Here is a 24,197-nt window from a genome sequence, read left to right as displayed (position 1 = left end):
GGAAAGGACACTTGGCAAGAGCCTTCCCTTCTGGATTATACACCCTTGCCTCCCAGGGGGACTGTAGGGACAGGAAGGGTACACAGTAGGTGCTCACTAAATGACTGTTCCTAAATTGGGGACAAAGCTAGTATGGCCAGCAGGGAACTGAGCCAAGATCCCAAAAAGAGCATCTCCCAGCCTCCAGGTAATTTGGGGTCCCAGGGATGAGGTGGGGCTCAACCCCAGCAGTGCCTGGTGTCCCCTCACATGTTATCCTCCAACCCTCCTGTCTTCCCAGAATTTTGAGTGAAGGGTATCACTAACCCCCTGCAAGACTCCCCAAAACCCAGCCTGGAGGTTCTACTCAGACCCCAGAATTCAAATCAGCAAATTAGCTGGAAACTAATTGCAAAATTTATTCCAGGGCTGCAGGGGGAGATTCATAAGGGCACTTCTTGTTTTGGGGCTGTGGGTCTCTGACCTTGGCAGGGGTATGCATTTTGGGGACAGAGTCAGGGACTGAGTCAGGGTGGCTGAAGGCAAGGGGCAGGGAGGCCCAGCCTCTTCAGCTGGGCAGGCCTAGCACAAGCTGCAACAGCAAAGACATAGAAGCAGGGCCGTTGGTGGAGGTCCCAGCAGGACAGAGGACAGCCAAGACGTCTCCCCAGTGCCTGGCCCTAGAGAGTGACTTTCAGGGCACAGGGCAGTGGCCAGGGAGCAGAGGCCAGATTCAAGGGTGGCAGCAAGAGACCCAATGGGATAGCGTCGTGACAGGAGGGTCTCATCAGCACTGTCCTCATCCAGCAACCCAGGAGCCCTCCTGGGTTCACTCATACCCCACCCGTGGGACTCTGAGCCCTACAGGCTCCTGCTGGTCACCTAGGAAGGCAGAAAGCAAGTGACATTTCTTCTTTGGGGAGGGGCACTCAACAAAAACAACCAGGCACCACCTGGAGCACTTGGAATGGGAGGGCAGGGAAGGAAGCCTGGGCTGTACTCGGTGCAAATCCCCCATATCCCAGCTTAGACCTCCGTCTGCCCTCTGCCCTCCTCACACATGCCTTTCACGGAGCGTCTAGATTGAAAACAAAGAAAAAGGAAAAACAAAACCAGAAAAACTGTCTTGACTACAACCTTGCAGATTAGGGCCAGTCCTTAGCCAGGAGTGGGTATGGCTGGAATGCAGACTGTACCAAACTCGTCCTCCCTGTGGTGGTTGGGGAGAGGCAGGACGGATGACTGCAGCAAAGTCCTTTCTGGGAAATGGATCAGCGGATTCCCCCCACCCCACCCCACAAAGGTCAGATGGTTGGAGGGCTAGGGAGAGGTCTTTCTGTCTAACCAGTCTCCCAGTTCCTCCAGGGCCAACAGCCCCTGCCCAATTTAGCAAACTCAGTCATCCCTAGTTTGCAAGACAGAGGACTCACACCACTCTCTGGGGGACTCTGGAGACGCCCTCTTCTCCCTCTTCTCTCCCGTGGTGCTCACCTTTCCCCGCCTCTGATTCCGAGAGAGGGAGAAGAGATGACGTCTGACCTAAGGGAGATCCAGGCCTACCAGGGAACCCGGACTTCCTAGACCTGCAGCTCAGGCTCCAGGGCAGAAGCTGGGAGGAGCGGGGGAGAGGTGGTCAGCAGCCACCACCTAGGGGCACTCTGAGTGGCAGCAAGTGCCAGGGGCTGGAGAAGGCCACCACCCCAGCCAGGCGCTGTCCATCCTCACCACCATCCCAAACACACAGCTCCAGAGCTCAGGGGCGGGGGCCTAGGGACAGGGCTCCGGGGTCGCCTACTGAAATGAGCCCGCCACCAGGCTCAAGTCTGCCTGGCCTGCAGCATCTCAATGAGCAAGTTGTTGCGCGGCATTTCGTTGCCCAGGTGCTTGTGATACAGGTACTCCCTGGCCTGCACGCTCAGAGCCCGCACCTCCACCAGGCACAGCAGCAGCTGCTGGAACTTGTCCCCGCAGTGTGGGTAGTGGCACAGGGTGTAATCAAGCAGGGCAGTGTTGGCTTTCTCCTGAGCATCCTTCACCAGGCTGTGGTTGTTCAGGAATTTCACATCTGCAAGGAGAGGAGCTGGTCAGCCTCTCATCACTGTCCCTGCCGGGGCTGGCCTGACACAGCCAGTGCGTCACCAACACCCAATAATCACCGTTCACTAAGGCCATCACCAACCCTACCAAGTGCATCCGTGAGGGTGCTATTTAAAGCACTCCACTTTCTCATCTGTAGAACAGGGGTGACAGCAGAGGTGACGAAGAGGTCGTGAGGATTTACAGAACTGACGCCTAGGGAGGTCTGTGGAGAAAATTCACGGCATATGGGAGCTCGCTGGGAGGGTGTGACCTTCCCTGCTCCCTCACACCATCGCCATGGTCAATGCCATGGCTACAATCAGTCCCATCCCCATGGTCAAGGTCAAAGCTGTCCCGCTGCTGTCATCCTCACGGCCATTGCCATCAACATCAGCCCTCTGCCAGTTACCACTGCCCCCCACCATCACCATGACCAAAGGGGTATGCTGCGAGCAGAAGGATTCCATCTCACAGCTCCAAGGCCCAGTGGTCCTTCCAGAAAGCCAGGGGCACTTGGTTTACCCAGTGACCAATAAAGAGGGTCTTGTGGTGAGGAGGAAGTGGCCTAAGTGGTCACATGCTGGCTGTACACAGAGTGAGTGGTGTGCTGTGACAAAAGCAATGCAGGACGGAACACAGAGTGAGTGCATGGACCAAGCTTTAAAGCCAGAGCTGGGTGGGAAGATCCAGGAGGTCTGTAGAGTGAAGCCATTTACATAAGTAAAGATGGGGCTGGGAGTGTGGCTTGGTGGTACACCACTTGCCTAGCACACACGAGACTCTGGGTTCCAGTCCCAGCATCACAGAAAATAACGTAAGAATAAAAAGCTGGTCTGTGAGACAGAAGTACTGTGTAGGCCTGAGAAGGCCTGTGTTAGAGATGAAGGAATGGCTGCTGATGCAAGAGTGAGGAGTGGGGAGGCTCTCTGCGTGGACCAATGTCACTCGGGCTGTGGATGAAGGGTGTGATCACTGCAGGCCTGCACCCTCGTCCAAAGTGCAAAATGTATCTTCCGAGTGAGACAGATGGGAGCCAAATCCTAGCCACCATTTTGCAGCAGCGGCCCATAGACAAGTCCCTGTGCCCCCTTCCTCCTCTGTGAAGGGGGCTGAGCCCACCTTGCAGAGGTGGGGGAAGCCTGGGTTTGCTTCTTGTCACCCCTTTGTCACAGCTTGCAGCCTTTCCTAGCTCCTGGGCAGCATCTCCAGCCAGAGCCTTGCCTAAGGGTTCAAGGTCAGCAGGAATCCATGGAATCAGCCCACAAATCCCCAAAGCCTAGCTGGGCCTCCCCTGGGCTGTGGCTGTCCACTGCTTCCCCACCCACCCATCACTCTAGCCCTGCTGCGTGGGGGAGTTAGGCCGCATGTGCAGCTCTTGGCCCTCTAATCCCTCTAACACCCACTGTGCTAGGAAAGCTTGGTGCTCCTGGCAACCCTGATCCCTGGCCGCCCCCAGTGTGCCCGCCAAGGTCCATGTTGTCCAAAGCTGGATTTAGGGAAACTGGAGCTGGGCCCTGGTCGTATGGCAGTATCTGCAGGCTGCTGTCCTCCATCCCTGGCCCCCTCACTCCCCAGTTAGTAAACCAGAGTAATTTTCTTCCTCCCTCCCTAGAATCACCATCAAACCATAGGGCACCTTTGTGCCAGTTAGAAAGAAGTTCCCTTTGTCCAGAGAGATAAAGCTAGATTTCAGCCACCCCCCCTTCCCTGCCTTAGTATCCTTGTGTAGTGAGCGACTTACCTGACTGTATGTATCAGCCTTGCTCCCCTAGCCTGGCCTACTCCAGACGTATTCAAAGGTCATGCATGACAAGTCACCTCACCTAGCTGGCTTCCTGGAAGCAAGAGGTACCTACTGGCCCCATCCATCCTTGTCCCAACCTCTCCCCATCTCAATTCTGTCCCATCTGTCCTCACCTCCCACCATCCCCCCACCATCCCCAGGGCTAGGGAAGGCTCCTGACAGTTCACAATAGGAGGCTGGGAGGCCACCCAGCAATAAAGAGGCCCAGAGGAAAGAGAGGGATGGGGACCACCTGGCTCCTGTGCTGCAGTGGGGACAGGGTGGGAGGGACCAGGAGGACCAGGTCCTCGGCTTTACCAGGATTTACTGTCCTTAGTAACACTGAGCCAGAGTTCCGGGCGGGGCACAGAGCAAGGACAGCTCTCAGGGACAGCCCCTCTCCTGAGGTCCTCTGGGCTCCCAGCTCTAGCAGCCCCATGAGATCAGCTACAGGATGGTGGAGGGAGGCAGTCTCTAGTGGCTACAGTTGAGTCGGAATCCAGTTTCCTGGTCACCCGTCACACACCTCATGCCTGCTCAGCTCATCCAGGGCAGCCTGAGCTCAGTCAGGGTATTCCTGAGACACCCAAAGAAACCAGAGTCTGGATGCAAACCCAGGTCTTGTGATTCCAGGGCAGGCCTCCTGCTATGGACGAGCTGGGCAGGGTGCCCAGTTCAGTATGGGTCACACACTGACACGAATTCTAGGGGACTGGACATACTTCATGTCCCATCCATCCAGGAATCTAAACAAGGGTTTCACCCCTGGGTCCTTGGTTTCCCCCAAAGAGGCTACTCTGAGCTTAAGACCTGACTCATGTCACCTGGAGACCTCGGATAGGTCATTCCTTTCTCCAGCTGGCCCATGTCCCCAGTCACTAAAGAGCTTGTAAAGATTCTAAGGGGTGGCAACAGAGCCACATCTCACAGAACACAGTGCCCTTCCTCCCTCAGACACGGGAGCAAACGCACCCTTAATGTGACAGGGACTCACATCCCAGCTCTATGGGCAGCTGATTGAACTTGGGCAAGTCACTTCCCCTTTGCAAGCCTCAAGTTTCCTGTCATCTGCAAAATGATCTTTGTCCCAATGGCAGCCAGGACCAGGACCTCTGCAGTATACTCCGCTCTGAGCCCTGAGCGCAGCAGGGCACTGAGATGGGGACACTTTGGTGATGCCCCGTGTCCCAAGCCAAGCCTACGGGGCTCCCACAGCCCTGGAGGTGGGAGGGGGTGGGAGATGGCACCCCACCCGGAGAGCAGCCGCTAGCTCTGCGAGCTTGGGGCCCCCGGGATCTCAGAAAAGCCCCCTTTTCACGGTTTAATTGAATATTTGAATAATCCTTTCATTCCAGCGAGGCATAAAGAATGTTGTCCCAATAGCGGTGACTCAGGCAGGCGCCCCCGTGCACAATGGCCCCTCGAGTGGCGCTGCTATTCAGGCCGCCTTTTGTTGGCGCAGAGCAGTGGGTAAATTGCAAACGCTTAAGGGAATGCAGCCGCCGCGCCTCAATGGGAATCAGGAAATCGAATGTTAGGTCAATCCATTAAGCTTCGATTAAGTCCTCGGGGGAACAATGCCTGCTGGGCCCATCTTCATAAACACCGCGATTGCCAGGAGAGAGGCACTAATTTTAATTAAACTTCCTTACCTGCCTCCGAGCCGCTGAGACGCTATCTAGACGCCAAATGGCACCCTTCTGCAGAGGCAGGCGAGAGGAGGCGCGCAGAGGGGCGTGGGTGGGGTGGGTAGGGGACAGTCCTCACCCAAGTTCAGGCTGCCCAGCCCAGAGAGGTGCTGCCTGAGGCCGATGCCTGCTGTGCCAACTGAGGTCTGCAGGCAAACGGCCTTCCCTCTCTGGATCCCAGTTTCCCGGGTAACACAGTGTTGGTAGACTGGGTGGGACTATGGGAGGAGCCCTTTGTTCTACACTCAGGTGGTCCCGGTCACCCCAGCCCCAGGTCTGGCCTCCTGCAGGGCTCTGGGCTGCCCACCTGCCATTACTGCTTCCTGTTGCAGTTGGAGGGGCCTTGGTAACAGGCAAGTGTCGTCGTGTCATGTTACTCCAGCTTCAAATCCTTCCTTGGGGCCAGAGGTGTGGCTCAAGGGGTAGAGCACCTACTTTGCAAGACTGAAGACAAGGGTTCAAACCCCAGCCTTTCAAAAAAAAAAAAAAAAAAAAAGCAGGGCACCAATGGTTCAGGCCTGTCATCCTAGCTACTCAGGAGGCAGAGATCAGGAGAATGGAGGGCTCAAAGCCAGTCTAGACAAATAGTTCTCAGGTCCCTATCTCAAAAAAAAAAAACATCACAAGGGTTGTTGGATGGCTCAAGTGGTAAGAGTGCCTACCTAGCAAGCAAGAGGCCCTGAGTTCAAACCCTGCTGCCACCAGAAAAAAAAAAAAAAATCCTTCCCAAGGGAAGGTTCAAGGTACCCAGCCTGGCATTCATAGCTCCGCCAGCCCTTGCCCACCTCCACAGCCTCCTCTCCAACCTTCCACTGCCCTCTACAGCCACACCCAACTTTCAGGTTTCCTCATAACTTTGCCCAAGCTGTTCCTTCAGAGCATTCCTACTCCTGCTGCAAGGCCCAGCTCAGCTGCACCACATCTCAAAAGCCTTCCTTGACATCCACCCCAGGTGGAACAAGCCCAATCCTAACCCTACTGGACTGCTTGGGTCCTCTCCCAACCTGGAGCCTCGGTGGTCACCTCTCCCGCTGCTCTCCCATGTTGTGGGTTCCAGCAGGTAGCTCACACCTGTCCTACTTACTTGGGAGGCTGAGATTGGGAAGATCAAGGTTCAAACCAGCAAACAGTTCATGAGACCCCCATCTCCAAAATAACCAGAGCAAAATGGATTGGATGTGTGGCTCAAGCAATAGAGGGCCAGCTTTGCAAGCATGAAGCCATGAGTTCAAACCACAGTCCCACCAAAACAAAACAAAAACAGGTGGCTCCTTTGACCTCCTGCCAGGAGGTGGCTCCTGCTCTCTGCCAACTCCCCAGTAGCCAGGTCGGGGCCATCTTTCTCACTTTGGCACTGCCTTGAGGGCACTTCCTGGATGTGACCAGCCACAAGCGTAGACTGGACTCATCACCTCCCCCAACTGATTTCTTTTCCAGTGCCCTCACCCTGATTGATGGCAGCGTCACCTCTCTGGATATCAAGTGACCTCCTCTGACGGCTCCAACCTCTCTAGATTTCTGGCCTGCTTGGCTGAGGCTCCTTCATCCACCTCGCCAGACCCATGTCCCTAAGGCCTAAGGCCCAAGGCCCTATGCCAGACGACAGCACGGGATGAAGACGGAGCCTGTGACCCACTCGTTTCTCTCACTTCACTCGTTACTTGTTCATCTGTTCATGAGCTTAAGGATGACTATGACAGAAACAATACTGATGCACATGCCCGAGGGGTCAGACCACACACTGAACATTCTGGAGAATTCTCTCACTGCATCCTGTACCACGCTAACCACTGCGATGGTGGTCAGTTTACAGATGGGGAAATGGAGGCTCAGAGACAGGAACAACTTTCACAAGGACAAAGCCAGAGAGACTAGAGTTAGAACCCAGGTGCTCCATCACTAACCCCTTCCTTAGGGCGCTCTGCTCTGTCTTGAACACACACGTGTGCACACATGCCCATGTACCCCACATGCATGCATAAACACACACGTGCACATGGCACGCACACGCATGCACGCACATCTTACCCACCCCCCTCCAGCTCCTCCAGCCTCTTCTTTCCCCTGTCCCTCAGGCGCCTGGTCTAGGGATTTGATATGGGGCTGGGCCTGGCCCTAGGCCCACCCACACCCTAGGGAAGGTGGAGCCCTTCAGGGGGTGACCAACCACAGAGGGAGCCCTGACCCAGGAGGCTGGTACTGGCAGCCCCCCTCCATCTGCCCCTTGCAGGACCTCCCTGGCCTGGCCAGGGCCCCCCCCCCTGCCCCCAGACTGCTCTCTCCCCCCAGGGCTTTCCATGGCTGTCTCTAACACCTCTACAGAGACCCAGCCCACCACCCAGTCACATGGCCATGGCAGATACCCTCTCGCCGGAAAGCAGGCCCTCGTTCCACTAACCACCCATCTGCCACTCCTCTCCCCAACACCCCCTACTCCCCAACTCTCTGCGAGGCCCTCCCTTATAGGCCTTGGCTATATGCCAACTGCCATAAAGACATTGTCTCCATCTTGCCCTTCCCAGGTGAAGTCCTCATGTGCTGGGTTCCAACCTTCCATCCCATAGCTGCCCCTCTGCCACAAAATTTAGCTGCCCAAAGAACTCTTACTCATCCTCCAAGACCCTGCTCAAATGTCCCTCTTCCAGGAAGCCTTTCAAGAAAAAAGCTCTTGCTCTTCACCCCAGGTTTCCTGAGCCACACCCAACTCTCTACCCCTAACCACCTAGAACAAGAGCTCTTGGAGGCCAGTGCCACCTTCCTGTAAAGGGTATCAATGCGGCAGGGAGGGCACTGGAGATAGTTGGCTGTCAAAAGGAGCGCAGGGCACAGCTGGGCTGGGGCAGGAGGACACCAGGAGGAAGACTCTGGATCTGGGGAGAGAGGTGAGCTGGCGAGCTGAGTTCATCCTCTCCTGGTTCCTTGCTTTCTTTCTTTTTTTTGGTGATACCAGGGTTTGAACTCAAGGCCTCATGCTTATAAGGCAGGGGCCTTGCCCCCAGCCATGCCCCCAGCCCTTTTTTGCATTGGGTATTTTTGAGATAGGGTTTCTCAAACTACTTGCCTAGGCTGGCTTTGAACCACAATCCTCCTGATCTCTGCCTCCTGAGTAGCTAAGATTACAGGCATGAGCCACCAGTGACCAGAGGCTCCCTGCTTTCTTGTCACTTCTTTCTGGCTACCTAAACCCCTCCCCCGTCTACCTATCTCACCAGTTGCCATGTTGAGCTGAGGTCAGCTCTGCCAGGCAAGGATTTGATCTTTTTGCTCATTTCTATCCCCAGAGCCTTCACCAGGCAGACAGTGTTTGTAGAAAGGATGAGTGAATGAGTGAGTGCAGCGCTTTCTGTAGGGGAAGAGAGGCATATATACCTAGCGATCTGCCAGGAATGTTCCAGATTCTCAGAGGAGGTCCTTGTCCTGTGAAGGGCAAGCCTTAGACATCACTTTGGCACTTGGCACTTCACACACACAGAAATGGAGGCCCGGCAGGGATGCAACTCCCATTTTCAGAGTCAAGTCTGGCCAGGTGCCCTCACACCTGCTCACTAAGGGAGGGTCCTTGGCACACTGACCCTATCGTGGTGGCCTCTCTGGGCACAGAAGGCTCCTCAGCGTCCCCCACCCTGTCCCAGCTGTCAACCCCCCATGCCCACTCACCAAGGCTGAAGAGGATAAGGAACTTGAGGCAGACGAACTCCTGGCGGTCCAGCTGCAGCGCATGCAGCTGTAACACCAGCTCCTGGGCCCGCAGCACCAGGCTGTGCAGCAGGGAGCCGGCCTGGGCAGCCACGGTGCTCAGCTCCACCTGTGCAGCCAGAGTGAGGCAGGGAGGCCAGTCAGAGACACAGTGAATGGCTGGGGCAGGAGGCTCTGGTAAGGGTGAGACCAGCCCTGCCTCTCAGCTGACACAGGCAGCCTCTGCTTGGAACCCTGAAGCCTCCCAGGCCCGCAGGCCAGCAGGTCTGGGAGCCCTCCAGGGCAGTGGGGCAGCCACTAAGCAGGGGCTACAGTGTCGGGTGCAGGGTCCTTCATATGCAAAGAGCTGCTGCCAGGCCCAGCAGTATAAAGAGTTGTTGTATAGCCACTGCAGTGACTGCTTGTCCCTGGAGCAGGGGCACGGGTGACCAGGAAGGGCAGCTCGGCTTGCACACATACGCCGATGCATGTACACCCCACACACTCACACACACACTCAGCCCAGCTCACACTCACGCACACACACATGCCTGGAGCTGTTACCTGCTCCAGAAAGTGAAGGCACACACACGTGCACACCCACACATCCTTGGATGGTCACTCATGGTGACACACACACACCTATGAATGAGTCCACGTTCACGTGGTGACAGGCGGATGTGCACACCCACGCACCTCTGTGTGCATGATAAAACACAGGTATATGTGTGTGCACAGGACATTCCTGAGGCCACAGAGACTTGGACCTAGCTGTCAATAGTCACAGGTTCCCTGCACTGGTACTCACGTGTCTCAGAGTCACTCTCTGGAGACCAGCATCCCGCCCCCTTACCCATGATGGTCTGAGATACCAGCGTGAGAGCTGAAGGTAAGGACAGAGACCTGAAGGGTCGTATCTCCACCCCACCCCTGAACCCACCACTCAGCCTATGTCCCCACCTACAGGGTGACAAGGCATCAGCCCCCTCCCTCTCCTCTCACCAGTTGGTGTCTCCATGTAGGTGCCCCACCAGGCCCCAGCATGCTAAGCCAGGTGGCTGTCCCCATTTCTTCCTGGCCCCCATCCTAGCCCTTCCACTTGCCTCCTGCAGGTCCCTCCTCCCCTCCTGTGGCTCTGGTTCCATTTTAGGAATTCCCAGCACCCCCCCCCCCCGCTCCCACCCATAATTCCACATTCTCTGCTCTAAGAGGGGCCAAATTCTGACTAGGAGCTCTGTGGACCCACTCCCCGCTTCCTTCCCTCCCTCCTCCCTTCCCTCCCTTCCTCCCTCCTCCTCCCCTCTTCCTTCCTTCCCTCTCCTTCTTTCCTTCCCTCCCTCCTCCCTCCCCCCTTCCTTCCCTCCCTCCTCCCTTACCTCCTTTCCTCCCTCCTCCTCCCCTCTTCCTTCCTTCCCTCTCCTTCTTTCCTTCCCTCCCTCCTCCCTCCCTCCTTCCCTCTCCTGACCCTACCTTCCTCCTCTCTCCTCCTTCCTTCCATCTCCCCTCCCTTCCCTACCTCCCTCACCTCTCTCCCTCCCTTCCTCTTCCTTCCCTTTCTTCCCCTTACCCCTTCCTCCCTCCTGCCCTCCCTCTTTTCCTTGCTGATTTATACCTGCCTGCTCACAAGCCTCTAGCAGCCCCTCCAGCCTCATCTCCTCCCTCTTCCCACCCCCACAGCCCCCAGCAGCGCTCCCAATTCCCTCAGAGTCCTTGCTCCTGCCATCCCCTCACCCATGTGCAGATGGGGACTGCCCATCCATCACCTGTCACTGACCAACTCTGATTTATTCTTGGGAGATACAGTGCTACTGTCACCTCCTTGCTCACCCCACACCCGAGCTCAGGGAAGGGCAGGAAGCCAGGGTGCTGAGAAAGCCCGGAGAGGCCTGCAAGTGGCAGCTTACCTCCTGCCCGGTGACCAGCAGGATGCTACTCTCCTTGCCGTATTGGATCTGCCGGTAAATGTGGTCAAACACCAGCAGCTCGCTCCAACAGTTCTGCAGCAGTGTCATCTGATCGGCCACCTGCAAAGAAGAGCCATGTGGGGTCCAGCTAGGGGCCTTCCTCACCTCCTCCCCCCAGCTCTCCACTCTGAGTCTCAGCTGGGTGTGTGGCCTAGGTGAGTGCCCACTTCTCTGGGCCCTGTCTGCCCACCTGTCTACTTCATCAGGTTGGCCTGGCACACTGAAAATATTAGCGACTCACGTCTGGGGAAACGAAGGCTACCATTCATTTGGACATTACCATTTGGCCTGTGGCCACGTGGGGAAGCAACAGGGGGCTTCCACCGGGCCTTCTGCAGAACTTCTGGACCCATGAGAATAAAAGGGGCCCTTCTGGCCTGCAGGCAGAGCAGGAAATGGGCAGCAGGCCAGCGGTCTGACATCTGCAGCAGAACAGCAACAAGGGATGGATTCTGATCGCCCAGGGAGGCACAGCCCTGCTGGGTACCCTACGAATCTGGGGGACCGTTGCATTCTTCTATGGCAAGGGCGGATGGATGCTCTGGACAGACGCAAGTGCCATTCAGAGCCACGGAGGGCGAAGCCAGACAGCCCCTGGACCAGAGCCACTGTCTGCTGAAGAATCCGCTGTCCAGGGAGGATTGGGGATTCTCTGGGGTCACCCAGGGGAGGAAGCAGCCCAGGGTTATGGTGGACACCCCAGTCCACCAGAGTGACAAACTCAGCCTTGCTGGGTGTTCAAAACAGCCTGGACCCCTGCAGCGTATCTCCCAGGTACGCAGTGCGTACCCTAGTCCCTCTGTGTCGGTGATCACCGGCCAACCCCATGTCCCCAGCAGGTACTCCCCAGGCTCCTCTCTAGGCCATGCCCCGTGGTAAACAAAACCATGATGACTACCAGTCAGTGCACAGAAGTCCTGCAACCGATGAGACCGGTACAGCTGTTACTCACTTTATGGAGAGAAGAAACTGAGCACAGACAGGTAAAGCAACTTGCCTAAGTTCACACAGCTCTGTCTGGCTCCCTATCTGTGCTCTTTACCACTAGGTAAAGACCTGTTCCCTGCCCCAGGTCATCCAGGACTTCACAATCTCTTATAGGCTTGTTACCTGCTCTGTGAAGTTCTCCCCAGTCTCTTTTCCTTCCTCAGTACCCTTGCCACCCTCTGGATTCCTGTCTTCCCTGGTACCGGGAGGTCTGAGAAGGCAGGGCTGGCGTCTGAGTACCTCTGGGCCCCTTGAGGAGGTTGCTGAGTGGCTGATGAACAGGTATGTGCTCCATGAGACACCCACCCCTCCCCCAACCTGGAATTTGAGGTAGCACCTGGCCCTTGGGGAGCTGGCCTGGGCCTAGGAAACAGCTCTCTCTTCTAGGGGGTAGAGATCCCCTCCCTCTTCTATAGGATGTCCCTGGGCCTCTGTCCTCAGGCACACAGGGACCAAGAGGAAAGCCAGCAGCTGGACACCCACATAGGTTCCTCCTGGCCCCTGGCCCTGCCCTTCCCCATCCCACATGGTAGGAGAGTGCGAGAGAGGGTCTGCAGCCAACCTACTCTAAGCCACCACCTCTGCACTGCCTCTGTTCATTCTGGGTAAAGAGCCCACACCTCTCCTAGAGCCCCATCACTATCAGAACAGACTCAACCTCAGACCTGGCCTGACCCCCCACTGGCCCTGGGTGAGAGGGGCTGCCTCTCACCTCTCCTAGGGAAGTGGCTGGGCCCGCAGGAGGGCTCCCTGTCACAGTTTCCAAGGAGCCAGGCAAGGAGTCATGAACACCCGCTGTTGGGACACCTCTACCCAGATGCCCCTGCTGGACTCATCTTTGGGGGGCCCCCAGGAACTGCCTGAGGCCCAGGTAGGAGGCACTTGCCTAGGGTCACAGTAGAGGCAAAGAAAACTCAGGCCTACTGTGAGTAACCCAGATGGAGGCCACACAGGCTGGGGTTGGCCCCCTCCACCCACTGCAAGCTGAGCCGCAGAGGCAGACACCCTTGTGCCCAGAGTGAAGGAACAGGGTGGGGGTGGTGGGAAAAGCGATAAGGGGCAGAGTGAGGAGATAAACAGGTTGAGCCTTCACCAGAAGGCAGAGGGTCACAGTGACCTGGTAGGCCCAGCTCTGGAGCTGACTCTGTACCCAGACCAGAGCCCCAGGGCAGGGCAGCCCTGAGGATGGACTGCGAGGGAGGCCAGGGCAGAGAACGCCTGAACACTGTTGCCTGGGCCCTGGGTTTGAGTCCCCATCGAGGACCTGCTCGGCTCTGTCTTCCTGTTCTGCGTAGTGGGAGCAAATCACTCTTCTCTTTTGGTTAGAGGAGACGACTAGGAAGTCACGTCGTCATCATCGCCAAGGGCTCTGCAGAGCCAGCCGGGCTCTCACCTCCTAGTTAGCTTTCCTGCCAGACCCTTGCTTCTTCCCTTGGATCAACAGATGGACACAAGAGACACCCAACTCCAAAACAACTCCCCCATGATGAGCCCATGCACCCCCTTCCCCCACCTTATTTTTAAAAACCTAGAGGGGCACAGCTGCCAGCCCTCTCTATAAGAAAGCAGGTGTATAAGAGCCTCACTGCCTCACTTAACCCAAGAGGGCTGGTTTCCACCTTCCAGAAGTTTCTCCCTAAGTTGCAGCTTCCTCCCCCACTACCCTCAGGCCTCTCTGCACAAGGACATTTGCAGTCCTGGCTCAGGGGACACTCTCCATCCTGGCCTGTCTGTTGGCCCCCCTCCCCAGCTGCCCAGCCCTCCTGCTGCGCCCCCCCCACTCACAAATCTTCCTGGAGCCTGCCCAGAAAGGGTATTTATGGGTGCCACCATGCTGACCTCTCCCCTTGAGGCCCCTCTGGAGCCCCTGGGGTCTGATGACTCTGGCAGCCAAGGCCAGCGCCTCAGTAACTCCCCAGTGGCTGACATGCCGTGGGCTGGCTGCAGCCTGAGCCAGGTCAAGGGGAGTGACCTCAGGCCATCGTTTGTCAGCCCAGGACTGAGGGACTGATGGGGTTACTGTGGCCTCAACAAAACCATGTATCTGGCCAATTAGGTCTGATGCCAGTGGGGACATCAGAGCAGACACTGAGGATGGGTACATGAAGACAAGGGTCGTTAGGCACTTCTGCCCCCTCCCACCCCCACCTGTCCTTTGTAATTGTCTGGAGTGGCTGAGCTCCCCACTGTGCAGCAGGGAAAGGTGCTGTCTGCCACTCTGCAGTTAAGAAGTTGCTCTACCAGCCCAGAACAAAGCGGCCCCCATCTTTGTGGCAGCTCAGAAGCGGGTGGACACAATGTATCTTTCCCGGTTCTCTTCCTGGCCCGCCTACAGGGCCAACAGGAGCAGACAGGAAAGGAGGGGCTGACCCCACTGACGGGACTTCCTGTGCGCCAGGCCTTGCCCTGAGTTCTTCCCTGTCCTGGCTCACCAAACCCTTACAACTCTGCGGTGGTTATTACTTAAACTCCTCCCATCTCGTGGATGAGGAAACTGAGGCCCGAGCAACGTCACTTAGCCAAAGTCATCCCAGCTTATAAGTGTCAGAGGAGGAGCTTGACAAACCTTTCTGATTCTGGCCTCTGGTGTTTGCTTCTGTGCCACTGCCGACTCAATATCTTATCATTGTGTGAGGTGGGAAAATGAAGACTGATGGACAGCCAACCAAGCTGGGACAGAGGACAGAGGAAGAAGAAAACCCCCAGAGGGTACCCAGGGCCCAGGTCAGACACATCTGATGGACCCCAGCCTCTCTGACAGTTCAGCTGAGATCCCAGACCCTTCTTCTCCTGAACAGTAAGATGTCACTGAGGAGGACTGGATGGCCCCGGATGTGGGGCTTCAGCCAGCACTTCAGGCTGTCTACCACCCACTGGCCCCAAGTGCCACACTGTGCTCTGACCCGCCAGTCTCTCCAGCCCTGCATGGTTCTACATGGAACCACACAGAACTCGCCCAGGATGACTCTGCGCGTTTCTGGGCCTTCGCCTAGGCTGCTCCCGCTGCCTACGGATGCCCTGCCATCTCTGAGGGTTTCTGCCATGCACTCTCCCCTCGACTCCTCTGCCCTTACGCTGTCCCCAAAGCCCTGGGCACCACATATTGTCATTGTCTATGTGTCTGTTTTGTCTTCTCCTCTGGTAACTTTCAGCTCCCCAGTGCCCAGCCCAAGGGCTGCCTCCTCTCAGAGCCAGAGCCCCTCTTCCATCTGCTGTGCCCTGCCCGGAGGCAGTCAGTTGGACGGTGAGGCAAAGAGAACAGAATCTCTCAGCACCTCTCTCTTTTCTGCCCCCTCATGCTGAGCTCTTCAGACACAAGCTCAGGGTTCTCTGGGCCGGTGGAAAGACCCCCAACCCCCAGCTCAAGAGGCACTCTGAGGGCTGGGCTGGTGTCATCTGCAAAGCTCCCTTATGAGGTGGTGACCATGGCCCAGATTCCTGGGTTCCACACCAGGGGTTTTGGGAAGGGGAAGCAGGAAGGTTTGGGCCACAGAGAAGCCAGAAGCAGGAAAAAACACTCAGCAAAGCTGGACAAAAGCCCTTCCCATCCTGCGTGAAACCCCGGGAGACTAGGAAGGCGGCCAGAGGAAGTGCCCTGCCCCTGCATCCAGGGTTCAGGGGGGCTGGGAATGCTTGGCTCCACCTCCCCTCTGCACAGGGGCCTCATGGGAAGTCTGAAGGGAAGGTGGCAACCCACCCAAGGATCTTGGGGTCCCCATCCTCCACGGCACAGGTGGGAATGCCCAACACTGCCTTCCGCTCCGTCTGCAAGGTGGGCCCAGAGAGGGCCAGTGGTGAGGGGCTGGGGTGAGAAACCACCCGGTGAGAGAGACGTGGCACATCCCCAGGTCTCAGCCATGAGAAGCCAGCTTCTCCACAGAAACACAAAGCCATCACCAGTTCTTGACTCTCAGAGTCCCCCAGGCTCTGCCCCATGCTGCTAACAGGCCTCAAAATGTCCACGGTCCACCTACTCCCTTTCCATGCCAGCCAGGGACAGGGCCCCCAGCCCATCTGGCCACCGCGCTGAGGAAGCCCAGGCCTGAGTGGCGTCAGCACTGACAGTGCTCAAGGCTGCAGAGGCCCAGCAGGGAGGGCAGCGGCCCTGCTGTTTCCAGCCCCAGCCCCAGCCGGCCAGGGGTGCTGACCTGGAGGGGCGGCTCCCATGCCGCAGGGCCCTCACACCACCAGGAGAGTTCTTATAATTGGCCTCAGTTTCTCCTGGTTTTTTCCATTCTCTGGTACCTTAACTCTGAGTCTGGAGACACAGGAGGGCTGCCTCAACTGGCTAGAATCCCCTACCCTGCCCCCCTACACATGTACAGACTCACACAGACGCACAGCCAAGACCAACCATCACGCACAAGACACAGGCGGTAGGGCAGTGAGAGCTTTCACCTTAGCTAGGAAGAGATAAGGCCACAGATGTCCCGAACTCAGACACTCAGTCCCATCTGTGACATCTAAGGCTGGCGGGGACTCGCAGCCTCCCTGAAAGGGAGGATAGGATGGGCTGGCCCCCTTTCCTACATTGGGGTGGGGCCTTAGGGACAAGACAAGACCCAGCTCATTTCTGAGAGTCCAGGGTCCAGAGAAAGAGGGGTTTTCACCCTTACCAAGAGCAAACCAGAGACTGACAGGGCTGGAGAAATGTGGAGACACAGAGTCAGCCAGCCAGGGAGAGAGACAGCAGGAGGAGACAAGAGGTGGAGGTCAAAGAAGCAGAGGCTGTGAGAGCTAGAGGAGCTAGGAGAGGAGATAAAGGAGTGAGCAGGGGTAGCAGGCACCAGGAGGCTGTGATGGACTAGAAATGTCCCTTCTCATCCCCAGTGGGGCCTCCTTGTCACCACCCTGCCTGAAGCCAGTGGGCAGGACAGCCCATCCAAGGGGAGACAGAGATATGGGCCAGCAGCTGAGACATTGCACCACAGCCAGGGGCTGTCCGGCTGGGAGGGAAGGACAGACTCACCTCCAGCTCCTTGAACACCATACACCTGCGGGCCCAGTCCACGATGGAGATGAAGGTCTGGTCAGCCATCCTGCACAGGAGGCCAAAGGCTGCCGGCTGGTCAGGGCGGCCTTTAGCTGGTTCCTGCAGGCAGCCCACGATGCGTGCCCGCACCTGGTCCTCTTCCGGTTCCAACTGCAGCAGCTGCAGGATGAGCTCGGGCACGCTGGGCCCTCCGGAGAAGGGCTCTGGGTAGCCATAGGGTGGCCCAGGTTGCTGCGGGGGGCTGGAGTAGGGCTCCGGGTACTCAGACTTGATGGCACGGCCAGAGAAGGTGGGGTAGAGGTAGCCGGCCAGGGGCCCATGGGTGCTGGGCACAGCCATAGGCAGTGCTGGGGCTCCAAAGTCGCCCAGTGGCCCACTGGCTGGACCGGAGGGCAGGCTCTTGGGCTCAGGTGCGTGCAGGCTGGGAGGCAGCGAGTAGTCCGGTGGGGGAGGGGGCGGCGGAGGCACCCCCATTGGGGGGCCTGTCTCCAGCTTGAAGCCGTTGGCGCGAATCTGTGCCTTCTTCTGCTGCTTCAGGGCCCGGTCCCGCTTGTACATGGGCCCAAATTTGTTCCTGCCTCCCCGCATGCGGTCAGCGCGCACGGCTGTGGACAGAGGCAGGGGTCAGGCTCCTTCCTTCCAGCCCTGCCAAAGCTCCTTCCCAAAGGGATGTGCCCCTCCTGAGCTCAATACCCTGTCATAGCTCCCACTGCCCTCAGCTGGAGTCAGTCTCGTTAGCCTGGCATCAAGGCACTGCTCAACCTTCCACAACCTTCCTCTCCACTTTTCTCACCTCTCTGCTTGACACTTCCTCGTTTCATCCTGCCTTTGATAGTCCCTCTGCCTCAAACTCTTTCCTTTCTCTTTGTGTTTGTTGAATACCCAGGCTCAATGCCACCACCTCCAGCAAGGACTCCTGGATATCCACCCAGGGAGAATCTTCCGTCCTTTCCCCCAACTTCCTGCACCTTGCCCACTCTTGTCATGCTGAGTATATCACACATATGCCCCAGGCTGAGAGCCCCTGTGGGGGGGGGGGTCAGCTCTGGTTTAGGTGCCAGCACAGAGTCTGACAAGAAAATGGTGGCAGGAAGAAAGCCCTGCTCAGCTTTGTTCACAGCTGGGTACCCAGTGTCCAGCGGCTTACTGACTGACTCCCTGACTCTGTTGAGCCCCTCTGACAAGATGACTCGGGCTTCAAGTGTGGGACAGAGCATGGGGCTGGCTGAATCTCTGTGCTGGGGGAGGGGGCCTTTCTTGCTGACCAGATGTTCCTCTGCTTGCCAAGAATGTGTCACCAGCCAGACCCAACAGGTGCATCTCTGCAGCTGGAGTGTGGCCCCAGCCCCTGCTCAGACAGGACCGGACCCAGGGCTCTGGGAGAAGGGAGAGGGGGCGGTGCTCCGCAGGACAATGACCACAGCTCATCCTATCCCCAGGCTGGGCTGCCAGTCCTGCACCCTCTCTGGCCCCTCAGGACCTGGAGCTAGTGATGTGTACTCTGGGGACAGGACAGTGTCCCCTCCTGTCCAAGAGTGCCTCCTTTAGGTGGCAGGACATGTGGCCTGTAGCTCTCAGAGTTCTCAGTTGTTCAAAAACTGTAGCTAACAGCTGTGGCTGGGCACACAGCCCAGCTGGGGCCGGCGGGGTGGAAGCTACGCCCCTCACTCACAGACAGCGGAGTCCCTCCTACTGAACCATCTTCCTCCAGAAGCAGGGGGCAGAAAGACGGGCCTGGGTCCTCTGGGGACAACTGTTCCCCACTCCCCAGTTCTCAAGGCTTGGCTAAGAATGTGATGGGAGGACTTGGGGGTAGGGCTGAAGTGGTAGGAAGAATCAAGAGGCCCTGAGTTCAGTCCCCCAAAGGAAAAATATGATGAGAGGAAATCTCACCTGCGGAGTGACCCTTCAGATGGACAGACTGACAAATGATAGCAGAAAGCATGATGATAAGAACAGTAACAGCTAATCTGCTGAGTATTTACTGCATATCAGGCACCTTAGAGCTTTTCCTACATTCCTTCCTTCCATCCTTATGCTAACTGAGGGAAGGGAGATGGAACTACTTATTAAGCCCATTTTCCCATGGGGAATCTGCAGCTCAGAGAGGGTAACGAACTTGCCCCATATCCCCCAGCCTGCAAGGAGTGGTACTGGGATTTGAATGTGGTAAGGACATGGAACGCCTTGGGTCTGGCTAAGGTGTGGGGCACCCACAGGGAACTCGTCAGAGGGACGCAGCTCTGCGGGGGCTCGGCTTTGCGCTGGGCTGCTCAGGCTGGGGAAGGAGTCATCTCCCTGGAATTCATTTTCAGGTACTTCTCACCCCAACCCAGGCTGGCCCTGCCGGAGGCCTCAGTTCCCTGGATTTTTCCACCTCCTCCCTTCCCCCGCCCGCACTGGGCCCTAATGTCACGCCAGGGGCCAATCGCCTGGCCCCCGAAACTTGGAGATGGTCGGTGGCGCTCTCCCTTCAACCCCTCGCGCGGCGCTGGGGCGTCGCGGGAAGTCGGGGTGGAGGCCCGCGGGCCGCGCACCTTCCAGGCGCATCCCCACCGTCAGGCACTTCTGGAAGCGGCAGAAGGGACAGCGCTTGCGCTGCGTCTTGTCGATCTTGCAGCTCTGGCTCTCGGTGCACGTGTAGTGCTTGTTGTTCTGCACCGTGCGCTTGAAGAAGCCCTGCAGGAGAGGCAGTCAGCGCGGGAGGGGCCCGACCTCGGACGCTCCCCGCACGGCCTGCGCCCGTCGCCCGCACGCCGGCCAGCCCCGCGGCCCGCTCGCCCGCTCACCTTGCAGCTCTCGCACGTGAGCAGCCCGTAGTGGTAGCCGGACACCTTGTCCCCACACACCGGGCACAGCTCGTCCAGGTCCTCGTCGTACGAATAGTCCATGCCCGCGGCGTCCACCTGCGGAGAGAGGAGCGGGTCACGGCGCGCCGACGGCGACCCCGCAGCGGGCTGGCCTGGTCTGGAGGGTCCCGCACCCCGAGGTCACCGCGTCGCGTTGCCCCTTTAGGGCGGCCCGCTGCAGGAACCCGCCGGGTGCCCAGGGCAGCTCCCCGGCGTGGGCCTGGGCAGCAGGGTGGCAGCCAGGTGCCAGCCGCATCCCAGCGCTGCCGCACGACCGCCCACCACCCTGCTGGGATCCTCCCGCGTCGCCCCCACCACGCCCGATCCGGGACCCCCGGATTCGATGCGCTTCGTTTCGGATTCGTTTGTCTGAGAACAAAACCCCGATTCTGAGAAAACGAGATGGGCCGGGGCGCGGGGAGGACAGACACCAGTGAACCCGGACGGAGTGGGGCGCGGGCCCGAGTGTTCTGGGGACCCCACAGAGATGAGAGACGGAGACAGTGCGGGGGACAGAGAGAGACCCCGACCGACGCTGCTCAACGAAGAGAAAACCCTGATCCCGAGTCAGAGAAAATCTGGGGAGACGAGATTCGTAGACAGATGACAGATGATAGATACATACAGAGATGGACGGACGGATGGACAGACAGATGAGTAAAGACAGTCGGAGTCGGAGGAGAGCCGGAGGTCCAAAAATCAAGCTGGGAGAGGCGGACGCAGAGCCAGAGACACGGAGAGACCAGACGCCTAGGGGACACCGAGGCCGAGGGAGCGACAGACACCGAGAGAAAACCTGGAGAGACGGAGGCGCCCTCGAGAGGGTCGGGGACGGGGAGACGCTCGGGAAGCGAGCTCCGAGGCGTGGCCCCGCAGAGTCGGCGGCCCGGGGCCCGAGCCGAAAGGCGGAGAACGACGGTGCGGGGACGCGGAGCCCGAAAGCGCCAAGCCGCGGGGGCCCGCGAGCCGGGAGAGACAAAGCCCGCACAGCGACGGCACCGGGACGCGCGGCCCGCGGCGCCCACACCAACCGAGACCGTCGGGCGGCGAAGAGGGCGCAGCGGGGGGCCGCGGGCGCGCGCGAGGCGCGGAGACCTCGGGCGGAGACGGCGCGGGCTTTGGGAGGCCCGAGCCCCAGGCGGGGGGCGACCTCGGGCGGAGAGTGCAAGTCCCGAGGACGGAAGCGCGCGGAGCCGCGGCCCGCCCGGCGTCCACCTGGCCGCTCCCGCGAGCAGCGCCCCGCGTCCCGCCCGCGCGGATCGCAGCACCTCTCGGCCGCGCCGCCGCCGGCGACGAGCCGCACCCGGGCGCAGCGCCGCCCGCCCGCGATGACGGCCGCTCGGGCCGGGGGCGGGGAGGCGGGGGCCTGGGCTCCCCCCACCCCTCGCCTCCCCGCCCCCGCCGCCTCCAGAGCCGCTCCAGGCGCACCTGGGACCCGGGCCCCTCCGCCGCACTGCACGCTGCGCGAACCCGCCACGCCGGGCCCGGGGCCCGCGCGCTATATGGGCGCGTGCGGTATCCGGGGGCGGAGGCGCGGCCCGCGTCCTCCCCCCGCGCGGCCTGCGCCCTGCCCTCCCCCCAGCCCGCGGGCGTCTTCACCGTCACCTCTCCGCCCCCCAAGCCCCAGCCGGACCCCGGACCTGCGAGCGACCGGAGAACCGGGGAGCCCCAGCGCTCCGGAATCCGGGCAGGTGTCGGGCGCCTGCGGTGGGAGGAGGCGAGCTCCTGTTTGCAAGTCCAGCTTAGCGGTGGGTGGCCAGGGCCAAGCCGGGGACGCTGGGCGTTTTGCAGCGTGGAAGTGGGTAAGAGAGGGCGTGGGTCCGTGGCCAAGGCACGCGTTCGGCGGTAGAAACCAGGCTTTCGTGTTGGCCTTGCTACATTTCCTCACTCGAGCCTAAGTACCCCCTCCAGCCCTCAGTTTCCTCATCTGTGAAGTGGGATGATGCCCAGTGCTCCTCAGGGGGTGGCGGGTGAACGGAGCGCCCTGGCCAGCACACCCTGGCCGGGCGGAAGCTCTCGGCGGCGCCCAGCGGCGGATCTGGGGCAACTCCCGCTGTGTCCTCCTCCGCTCCCCTCCGCCCTTCTCCCCTCCCCCCGCCAGGAGCCTCAGTGTGCTGGGCTGGAAATGGGACTTGTAGTCTTCCCACTCTGCCAAACCCCAAGGGCTGGTGAGCACCGAAGGGTCGAGGGGGCGGGAGCTGGGCTGGCAGAGCCCGGGAGCCGCACCCCTGTACCCCTCTGAGCTCTCGCTGGGCGGAGGCGGGAGTTGGGGAGCCTCGAGGACAACGAGGGGGGGGGATGGGCAGAGCCATTGCTCTGGACTGGGGACATCCACTGGGCTACTCCGGTTTTCTAGGTGAAGCAGTTGAGGCGCAGAGAGGAAGAGGCCTAACGGGTCCTGCCCCGCCCCCTCGGGCACGGGGGCTGGGGACCGCGACGCAGGAAAGCCGCGCTCTCCGGGCTGGGCAGCACCGCAGTCACACGCAGGCGACCCACCGACCGAGGCCGCCCGGCCCCCGCCGGAGGGAGGCCCCGGCTTCTGGGGAGCTGGAGCCTTGGTCCTGCGAGCCAAGGCCGAAGAGCCCGCGCAGACCACCCCTGGCCTCGCCCTCCCTGCGGAGTGAGGGGCGGAACCTGCGGCTCCAGCAAGCCACTTGGGTCCTTGGAGCCTCAGTTTCTCCGTACGTAACGTGAAGAGACCCGCCCCACAGATGGGCTCTGCCGTTCCGCGTGCTGCTGTGATTGAATCTTGGTGAGCAGGGAGGAGAGAAAGCCAAGTGAATGGCAGACCCCCCACCCCAAGCCCCCGAGGAACTCCAGCACGAGTGGGAGCCGGAGGTGGGCCCGACCTCCGTCTCTGAACCACTCTGCACCAGAGAGGAGCCCTGGGAAGCGACACCGGGGTGGGGGTGTGACAGTGCAGAGTGCTCACTGTGGAAGGCCCTGGGTTCCATACGCAGAGCGGCCAAAAAGAAAAACAACAAAAAAGTGGACTGGGGAGCTGCTGCCACCGGCCGCAGGAAGTGAAGGGGGCTGGGGCTGGGCTCCCTGGGGGCTTCTCGAGGGTAGAGCCCACCATGGGCTCCTGGACAGTGTTGAGAAGGCCCCAGATGTAGGCACAAGCCTGGGCCCAGGTGGGTGGGGGCTGGGCTCCCAGCCAGCTCGCCTCTTCTCCATGTGAGCCCCCTCCCCGGCTGCACCCTCTCAGGCTGGGAGCCCACCCCCTGCCCCACACAGGGACTCACGAGCAATCACCCACCTACCCTGGGAAGCAAAGTGCATCCTGGCCCAGCCACAGAAACCGGACTGACAAATGGACACTGGAGACAGTGGACAAACAGACTCAGAGACCTCCAGAGAGACAGCCCAGACACCCAAGCGGGGAGATCCAAAGACCCAGAGAGGGACGCTTGTGCCGCAGCTAGGCCACTGTTAGGACAACAGGGGACCCCAAAGGGTCTGTCGCCATAGGCCTAGCTCCTCCCATCACCGGCCCAGGGAAGAGGAGGGGTATCATGATGGGATAGTAGATCTAGGGAGACCAGGCCCCTTCCTTGGCCGGAGCAGCAGGCACTGGTCACTCTGTAAAGCAGGCAGTGGCCGGCCCAGGCCGCAGGGAGGCACTGAGGAGGGAGGCTGGCCCTTAGAGGCCTGGGCCCAGGCCCTCACTTACGGAGCGGAAGGAGAGCTCTCACGCCGGATGAGGGTGGACAGTGGGCACCAGGTTCAGGGTGGGGAGGCCCTGGCACCCCAGGTGGGGCAGTGGTGACCGTGGGCACGCAGCAACTCCTTCACACCGCAGCGGGCGCAGGCGGACAGCAAGCTGGCCCTGTCCGTTCGTCCTCCTCCTCCTCCCCGCCCTGGGGGGGGCCACCGGAGGCCCAATTGGTCTCTGCCCCCACGTGACTCCGCAGGCCTCTCTCCTCCTTTGTTGGTGTTTCTCTTCATTTAGGTCTCTTTTTTTCTCTTCTCCTAAAAGAAAAAAAAAATACTCCTATCTATCTGGGGGCCGCGGGTGGGGGCGGAGGCCAAGGCACTGTGGAGGCCTTGGCCAGCTGGCTGGCCAGGCCTCTGTGGGAGCCCGAGGCAGGGACCCCACGTAGGAGGGTAGGCAACCAGCTTGTTAGTAACTGGGTGGGAGTGGGACCTGATTTATGGGCTGCTCCCCCACCTGGCCTGAGGCCGGGCATCTCTCCCCTT

General features: G+C 59.4%; 1 protein-coding gene across 2 annotated transcripts; it reads right to left on the bottom strand.

Annotated features, from left to right (window-relative positions):
- Positions 1 to 378: 378 nt before the first annotated feature.
- On the bottom strand, positions 379 to 23,880 carry Nr5a1 (nuclear receptor subfamily 5 group A member 1). 2 transcript variants are annotated; one of them, XM_020166566.2, is made up of 7 exons: positions 23,671 to 23,880; positions 19,938 to 20,054; positions 19,686 to 19,827; positions 17,125 to 17,753; positions 11,109 to 11,228; positions 9,187 to 9,334; positions 379 to 2,044 (listed from the first exon to the last, which is right to left on the bottom strand). In XM_020166566.2, the coding sequence occupies exons 2-7, from the start codon at positions 20,037 to 20,039 to the stop codon at positions 1,797 to 1,799; spliced, it is 1,389 nt and encodes a 462-aa protein (XP_020022155.1). In that variant the 5' UTR covers positions 20,040 to 20,054; positions 23,671 to 23,880; the 3' UTR covers positions 379 to 1,796. The 2 variants fall into 2 exon arrangements, with proteins under 2 accessions (XP_020022155.1, XP_073909330.1); XM_074053229.1 differs by lacking the exon at positions 23,671 to 23,880 and adding an exon at positions 21,426 to 21,480.
- Positions 23,881 to 24,197: the final 317 nt, after the last annotated feature.

The sequence above is a fragment of the Castor canadensis genome, chromosome 13, assembly GCF_047511655.1.
Source record: "Castor canadensis chromosome 13, mCasCan1.hap1v2, whole genome shotgun sequence".
Classification (NCBI taxonomy): Eukaryota; Metazoa; Chordata; class Mammalia; order Rodentia; family Castoridae; genus Castor; species Castor canadensis.
Note: the sequence above shows the minus strand (reverse complement) of the source record. Positions and strands in the feature narration are given on the sequence as shown.

What these genes read in the sequence shown, in the direction of transcription:
- Nr5a1 (XM_020166566.2), bottom strand. Translation starts at nt 20,039, where the DNA reads ATGGACTATTCGTACGACGAGGACCTGGACGAGCTGTGCCCGGTGTGT. An exon ending in TCACGTGCGAGAGCTGCAAG is followed by an intron (nt 19,828 to 19,937) that starts GTGAGCGGGCGA and finishes CCTCTCCTGCAG; the next exon opens with GGCTTCTTCAAGCGCACGGT. An exon ending in TGGTGTTCAAGGAGCTGGAG is followed by an intron (nt 11,229 to 17,124) that starts GTGAGTCTGTCC and finishes TCTTCTTTGCAG; the next exon opens with GTGGCCGATCAGATGACACT.